The sequence below is a fragment of the Pinus tabuliformis genome, chromosome 9 (genome assembly GCF_031772625.1).
Source record: "Pinus tabuliformis cultivar Carrire ecotype Pingquan chromosome 9, CPIR1, whole genome shotgun sequence".
NCBI lineage: Eukaryota > Viridiplantae > Streptophyta > Pinopsida > Pinales > Pinaceae > Pinus > Pinus tabuliformis.
The window spans coordinates 36,360,320-36,368,612 of NC_142307.1; the positions used below are offsets into that span (position 1 = coordinate 36,360,320).

Here is an 8,293-nt window from a genome sequence, read left to right on the forward strand (position 1 = left end):
ATATAGTTCCAGCTGAGTTTATCAAAAGCTTTGGAAAGATCTAGCTTGAGAATCATACCTGGCTTTTTTAGTAGCTTGAGAGAGTGGATCACTTCATTTGAGAGAATGATGTCGTCCATTATCTGGTGCCCTTCTACATATCCGGTCTGCTCTGGCGAGATGAGGAAAGGGAGAAGAGGTTTAAGCCTGTTCGCCAAGACTTTGGATATGAGCTTGTAAATGACATTGCAAAGTGCTATGGGCCTGTATTTGTCAGGCGTATTGGGTTCATCCGCTTTAGGTATTAGCACTATGAAGGTAGAATTTAGGGAAGGAAGGATCCAGTGCATCGATCTTGATTCCTCCACTATCTCCCAGACCTCTGTGTTGATAAGCTCCCAAAATGCATGAAAGAAGTTGGCTGTAAAGCCATCAGGTCCAGGCACTTTGCCATCCTTAAGTTGGGCCATGGCATCCTCCACTTCCTGCGTGGAGATGGGCTGGAGCAGCATTTTGTTGTGGTCCTCCGTAATAAGTTTAGGAATATGCAGCGTGAGTGATTGAATGGCTTGATCCCTGCATCCCGGTGGCTCCCGAAGAATATCCTGAAAGTACTCTTTGAATTCCTGTTCCACTTCTTCATGCACCTCTAATCTCTCCCCTTGTCGATTATTAATGAAGGCGATGTTATTGTGCATTCTCCTTTGAATAGTAGATCTGTGAAAAAATTTTGTATTTTTCTCCCCTTCCTTGAGCCATCTGATTCTGGATTTTTGTCACCACAGGACTTCTTCTTGCTGCCTTTGTGCTTCGATCTTGGTCAAGAGGGTCTGCTCCTGTTGCGCATAATCTTCCGTTCTTCCCTCCAAGATAATACTCTATTGTAGTGAATTCATCTGCTGCTCCAGCACTTTCCGATGTTCAAAGATGTTACCAAACTGAGTCCGATTCCATGATTTGAGAACTTGTTTGAGGTATTTTAGTTTTTGTTGGAACTGGAACATCTTGGCTCCTGCAGGGGGAATGAAGGATTTCCAAGCCTCGTTAACTACTTCTTTGAAGTTGGGATGAGAGAACCAAAAGGCTTCAAAGCGAAAAGGTCTATTGCACTTTGTGCCCGGACGCGACCACTGTAGCATTATGGGCCAATGATCAGAGCCCACTTGAGGCATGATGGAAGCATGAAAGTCCCCACCCAGGTGTATGGCATTATCCGATATAAGGAAGCGGTCCAGCCTGGAAGCTATATGCTGTGGTCCCCTTCTTTTATTGGTCCAGGTATACATACCATTGGAAGTCTGAAGGTCCATTAACTGATTACTGTGGATGAAGTCTTTGAAGCCGATGCTGTCACCTTCTAGCTTCGATCTACCTCCAGATTTTTCCTCCAAAGTCATGATTATATTGAAGTCACCACCACCAATCCAAAGGGGAAACCGCCTATCTGAATTGAGAGCTGTGAGTGTGTCCAGTAGATCCAGCTTTTTTTGTAAATCTTGTGGAAAATATACATTAGAGAGATGGCCATGGATGTTGGTCCCAATTAGGTGAAAGGTTGATTGAATGAAGAAGTGTGAGGCATGAAAGTCTTGAAGGGAGAGTACCTGCGGGTTCCACAAGATTGCCAGCCCTCCTGAAGCACCTGAAGCGTCCACTGAGACTGAGCGGCATCCTGACCAGACCTTATTTAGAATCCTTTCCAGTACAGTGCTATTACCTTTTGTCTCTTGAAGAAAGACTATTGAAGGCTTTTCTTGCTGGATCATATTTTTTAACATTCTGTGTTTTGTGGGGCTATTAAGCCCTCTCACGTTCCATGAGATGAGCTTCATGAGGAACCGTGGGGGAGAGATTTGAAGAACTTGGTCAGCTTGGGGAATCTACCAGATTCCACCAGCATTTCTTCGATGATAATGGTCCTTTGCAGATCCATTTTGCGCCCTCGTTTCTTCGTGTCTTTCAAGATTTTCTTTCCATCCCAAGGACTGCCGGCCTAAATACCTAGACATTTGTTATGTTGTGCTCTGGCTAGAACTACTTCAAGCCTTTCGATTTCCTGGGGGGGTATTGCATTAAATTCTTTCTGTCTACATGCTGTTTCCAGTTTGAGAATGTCCAGACCTTCCAGATCTACGCTTTCTGGTTCCTCATCCATGTGTATCGGAGTATTCTGTTCTTCCTCGATTGTCTTTTGATGAATACTGAGAGCTAGAGCTGCATCTATCTCCATAGAGGAAGACTTCTGGGCAGTCTCTGGATCTATTTTCTCAGAGGAGGTAGAGGCGGGAAAGCTGGTGAGAGTGGAGGCTGAGTTCGGAACTGAAGATTTTAGAGGCTGGGGGGTTGAGGAAGGAGAGGGATCTGCAAGAGGGATTTCAGGGTGATCCTCCGTAGTATTTTGAGAGGTCAGAATTTCAAATCTGTTCTGGGTGTCAGGATTTTTGGAGGTATCTGGGGCTACCGGAGTTTTCTTGGCATGCCTTCTGCGACTAGGGACCTTTGTAAATCCCTCAGTATCTTTGCTTGTCTCATTAACTGGGGCTTTGGACTGAAGATTCAGAGGGAAATCCCTGAAAAGATGGCCATGTTCATGGCATTTTCTGCAACGAAAAGGAACATGCTCGTAGTCTATTGTTTGGATCCATTCAAAGTCATCATGAAATAGACTTACCGAGTCCGTGAGTGCTTTGGTCAGATGCATGTGAACACAGATCCTGGCATAGGAGGTGTATCTTCGAGTTTTGGTTTCCTCAGCAGCTTTGATGAATACCCCCAGGCTGTTGCCTATGTCCTTTAAGGTCTCCTCGTTCCAGTATTCCAGTGGAAGAGAATACATGCGTATCCATACTGGAGCCCAGCTGAAATCTTCTTTGTCTAGGTTGAACCTTTCTTTCCAGTCACGAAGGTACAGGCCTGAAGAGTTGAAGAAATACGGGCCTCCCTCGAAGATGCGAGTTTTGTCTTCCAAACAATTGAAAGTAGCAGTAAAGAAGCCTTTGGGGCCAAGCTGCAGAGTAACTTGTCCTTTAGGCTTCCATTTGGAAGCTATCCATCCATGCAAGGCCTTTTCAGTTGGCCAAAATCTGAGGAACTTGCCTATGAGTGCATGATCCCTCATATATTGGATTTGGCTGTTGATTCTGTGACTGGGGAGATCTACTTTGATTCTTTCTGCAGTCTTCGGGATGCATGTTGCAGAAGACGCCTTTGGCTGTGACGTTGAGGCCTTTTGGTCAATGCCTTTATCATTGGTGGCCGCAGAACCTGCAGCAGAGTCCCCAGCGGCATCAATGGCAGGTTCAGTGTCCTGGTCGGTCCGAGGGAGGGCGCCTGGATTGATCAGAGGGTCTGCGCATTCTGTCTTGTCAGAAGAGGGACCGGTGGGTGAAGGGGGGGTTGAGCCCACCCCTCCAAAGGGCGAATCCATGGTGAAGAACTCAGCTGGAGTACTGTATCAGGATCGCCAAAAGCACAGAGGAGAAAGGTAATAGGGTTAACGCTCGAGCCCTAGCACAAGCAGCATCACCTTCAGTCAATAATACAAGTTTGAGTTAACTAATATGTTGAAGAAGGACAACACTATGAAATGGACCGAGGATTCCATGAAATCTTTCAACTTGGTAAAGCTTTCTTTGACCACAGACCCTGTTTTGATCAGTCCCAATTATACTCATGATTTTATTATATTTTCATTCGCATCAGAGCACACTTTGGCTACAATGTTGATGCAAAAGAAGAATCAGGTGGAGTAGCCCATTGCATTTTCTAGTCAAACTATCAGATATGCTTCTCTTCACTATAACATCTTTAAGAAACTAGCTTTTGCTGTTATAAAGGCATTGAAAGATTTTTGAGTTTACATTTTGCATTTGCATACCATAGCATATGTTCCCAACGCGACTATCAAAGATGTCCTCATACAAACTGATTCAGAAGGAAGAAGAGGTAAGTTGATAGAAGCAACGTTAGAGTATGCTCTTGAGATTAAGCCCACGAAATTGAACAAAGGTCAAGGCTGGGAAAAACTCATGGTTGAGTCGAATCTTCATGCTCTGGACATAAATCTTATTGCAGCAATGTTAGTTGACGAAGATGGTGGCACACTCATTCAGGTATCATAGATGTTTCTTAACTCACCTTGGTATTCCAATATAGTATATGTTCCTCAACATCTTTCTCCTACTCCTGGAATGTCGAAAAGTAAAGGTAGATCATTAAACCTAAAGTCTGCAAAATTCTGCATTTTAGACAGTGCTCTCTGTTGGAAAGACCCGAGAGGGCTTCTTCTTAATTGTTTGGTTGAAAATGAAGCTCAGAAAGTAATGAATGATTTTCATAGAGGATATCGTGGGGGTCACTTGTTTTGGAAAACAACAACTAATAAAATCTTGATAGTAGGGTATTATTGGCCATCTTTATTTTCATATTTATATAAAACAATCATGAGCTGCCATGAATGTCAAGTTTTTCAAGGAAAAAGGAAGTTTCTTCCTCTTTGTTTGAAGCCAGTTGTAATTAATGCACCATTCCAGTAGTGGGGGCTTGATTTCATAGGAGAAATTCATCCTACATCATCAACACAACATAGATGGATTTTGACAGCTACCAATTACTTCACCAAATGGATCAAAGCCATTTCGACAAGGCAAGCTATGAACATGGTAATTATTCAGTTTTTAGAGTCCAATATATTGTCTCGTTTTGGTTGCTTTCACAAGATTATTACAGATAATGCAACAAAATTTAAGTCGAAGAAAATGGTTGAGTTTCTCAACAAATACAACATCACATTGGGTCATTCCACGACATACTATCCACAGGGAAATGGACTAGCTGAGTCTTCAAATAAATCCTTGGTAAAAATTATTAAGAAGATGTTGGAGGCAAATAAAAAGAATTGGCATCGAAATCTTGTCAATGCTTTGTGGGCTGACCGAGTGAGAAGTAAGAAACCAATAGGCATGTCGCCTTTTGAATTGGTTTATGGTACTGATACAATGTTTGCTACATCCCTTGCAGTCCCGGTCTTGATATTATTGCAAGAAGCCAACAGTGAAGAAGATGATATTCAACACTGAATCAATCAAATGATTCACCTTCAACAAACAAGGGAATAGGTTTCTCAAAATACTTTCTAGCTGCAAGAGAAGATAAAGAAAATTTATGACCGCAAAACCAAGGCAGAAAAGCTTCAGCTGGAAGATGTAGTGCTGCGATGGGATGCACGAAATGAAGAAAATATGAAACATGTTAAGTTTGACAATCTGTGGAAGGACCTTATAAAATGTCAGCCTATTGAGGATAGAATTCATTTTAATTAAAGGAAATGGATGGCCAAGAATGCTCGGAAGGAACAGTGAATGGTAGGCTCCTAAAACACTATTATTTTTGATGCAATTTGTTGGAGTTGTTTCACTGTCATTGTATATAGCAGTTTACTTTCCTCACAAGATTTGAAGTACAATGTCATTTGAGCTTGGGGCCCGAAGTGAAGGCTATAAATCTTAGATTCTTTGTGTTGTTTCTAGTTAGTTTTTGAGTCAGTCTAAAGTCGGTTTTGAGTCAATTTTTAGTTTGTATCGAGTCATTTTTCAAAAATTTCAAAAAGATTTCAGTCTTTCATTTGTTTGACCGGATTGGCCCAATCAAGTAAGCACTTTGTCTATGGTGTTATTGACACCCCCAAGGAGTTTCCATCCCCAATATGGCCAATGTTAGTTTCAGTATATGCATACGTCCATCAAGGATCAAATCTACTCTTTTCATTTGCATTTTAGGTGTCTCGTACTGAAGTTTTGATCATTCCACTAGGTCATGCCAAAATGGTCCACTAATGGTTTTCTTCTTCTTAGAAAATCAAATTTTCCCTCATGAGGTACATTTGCTGACCCATCTCCATGTTGCATTTAGTTATGGTTTTAGTTCTGTTATTTTTAGAGTCAAGGTATTTATGTTTCCATTAGGTCTTAGGGTTCATTCCCAAGGTCTTTCCATTAGGTCTTAGGGTCCATTTCCAAGGTCAAAAGCATAGATTCAGTGTAAAAAAGGGTAGCAAAGGTAGAAGGAAGACCAATAAACAAATAGTGATAGGTAGCAAGTAATGGTTATTGTACAAATTTCTTATTTCATTGATGTAATTTTCATCTCAAAAACATGTTTTTGAGATGAAAACATAGTATTTTAATTTGTTTATATTTTTTGATGTAATTCAAGTCATTTTATGTAATAATTGTTCCCATAAGCTACCTAAGCATTTCTCCTTGCTGCAAGAAATGAGCCATTGAAGAAATCAGCTCAATCAAAGCATCATCCACTTGAAAAGCGACAAAGAAAGAGAAGCATCAGACAAAGATTTGAAAACAGAATAAAATTTCCAAACAAACATTATAAAGTGGGTTTTTTTCTAAAGGAGAATCAAAATCATCCTCTAAATAAAATTTCAAAAGCATTTTCCAAACTTCATTAGTTCTTTTGCACCCTAAGCTGTCCTTGGCAAAGAGGATATTGAGTGAAGGTTGAAAAAACTAGAAGGGCGCGTTTGCTGAGGATGCTGTGCTTTGGATGGAGTTGCTACATGCTTGTGCAGTGAGGGTCACGTTTTCCTGTCCAAGCCAAAGTAAAATTCAATAGCGCTACGTGCCTGCGTGGTGAAGGGCGCACTTGCTAAGGATGTTGCGCGCTGGAACTTGTTGCTGCATGTTTGGACAGAGGAGCCTGGAAAACCGTAGGAGTGCCAAAACACCACTTCTTTTGTTTGTTCAAGCCACAAAATATTCAACTATCTGCATACAACAAGTAAGTGGCCCCATATCTCTTTTTCTCCATCAATTAAGAAAATTTGCACCCTAAATTTTGAAACCCTAGCAAAGCCCCCTTGCATGCTTCCAAAATCACCTATTTGATCAGAGTTATAGTACATCTTAGACTTTGTCACCTTCCAATCATCTTGACTGTATTTCACTCCACCTACTCATTGTTTCATTCATCTTCACATATATATTAGTCCCTCAAGTTTTCACCTATAAAGCTTGGTAGAATATAGTAGTTTAGAAGAAGGGGAAAGATAGCCCAGGAGGCCAACCAAGAAAGGAGGGAGAATTATCAGATTTGAACCCACTGATACAACAGAACTTATGGCATCACCACTTGCAATATCATGTTTCAGGCACATGGGTTGTTTTGAGTTTTGCCAAAGGGTTGAAACGATGAATTTTCATCAGCAGTTAACCAAGCAGTTCATCCTCAATTTGCAAAACAACCAGGTCACTTTAGTTGGGGTCACATTCACTATATCTCCTGCCATCATATCACAAGCCACTAGAATTCCAAATGTAGGAGAGAAATGGTTCAAGCAGAAAAATCTGCATCACAGTTTTTATGAGCCATATCTTAAAACAAGGTTAAAAAATGATAATAATTTTTTTTCCCTTTCTCTTATCTTTTGGAAAAGTATGTGCCATTGATGAAGATAATCATGAGGTATTTCACATGTGAGGGTAAGTTTTCAAGACTATACTCATACCATATCAGGCTTCTAATTCACTTTAGCAAGATAAGAATGCTCAGTTTTCCATATTACCTTTTTAGGAGTATTGACAAGATGACATACATTGCTTAGAAAAGGGATCCAACTCATCAAATGCATATTATTTTCCATCATTCTCTTATCAAAATGATAGTCCTCCATCACTTATATCAACTAGGAATTACTTGGGAGACCTTCATAGCTAATGAAATATTCAATGAACCACCTACTCAGCCAGCTCCCCGCATTCCTCCATCATCCTCCACTCATCCATCTACTTCTTCTCATCCACCACAACCTACTTATCAATCATCCTCAATAGGTCATTCTTCACTGAACACCTCCACACCATCTACATCACCATTTCTTGTAGCCATTCATTAACCCAATAGAGATGATGATAGTGATGAGGAACATGATGACAGTGAGGGACATGATGTACACACTCAGCATGGTCAGAGTAGTATACCACAAAGGAACAATTTGTAGCCATTTTCTTTCACCTATCAGAGGGGAAAGAGGTAGGTGTTTACCCCATGGAAAGTGGGAGGGGCCTTTCCTTCGTCATCAACATTACAGGTTAAAGGAAAGGAGAAAATGGTAGAGGAAGCAGAGGTTAAACAACGATATGAAGAACATGATATTGAAAAGGAGTTTCTCCGTGTGGACACTAGTGATGAGGAGGGAAAGAAATCTTCTCAAGTTGCCTTGAGAGCAAAGGATGCCAAAATTGGGGAGCTTCAGGTCAATTTACAAAGAGCCCAATATGTTATCTCCTTTTATGAGCAA

General features: G+C 41.0%; 1 protein-coding gene across 1 annotated transcript; it reads right to left on the reverse strand.

The window, feature by feature from the left end:
* Positions 1-857: 857 nt before the first annotated feature.
* LOC149147020 (uncharacterized) lies at positions 858-1,745 on the reverse strand. Its single transcript, XM_089441688.1, has one exon. The coding sequence runs from the start codon at positions 1,743-1,745 to the stop codon at positions 858-860; it is 888 nt and encodes a 295-aa protein (XP_089297814.1).
* Between the last annotated feature and the right edge of the window lie 6,548 nt (positions 1,746-8,293).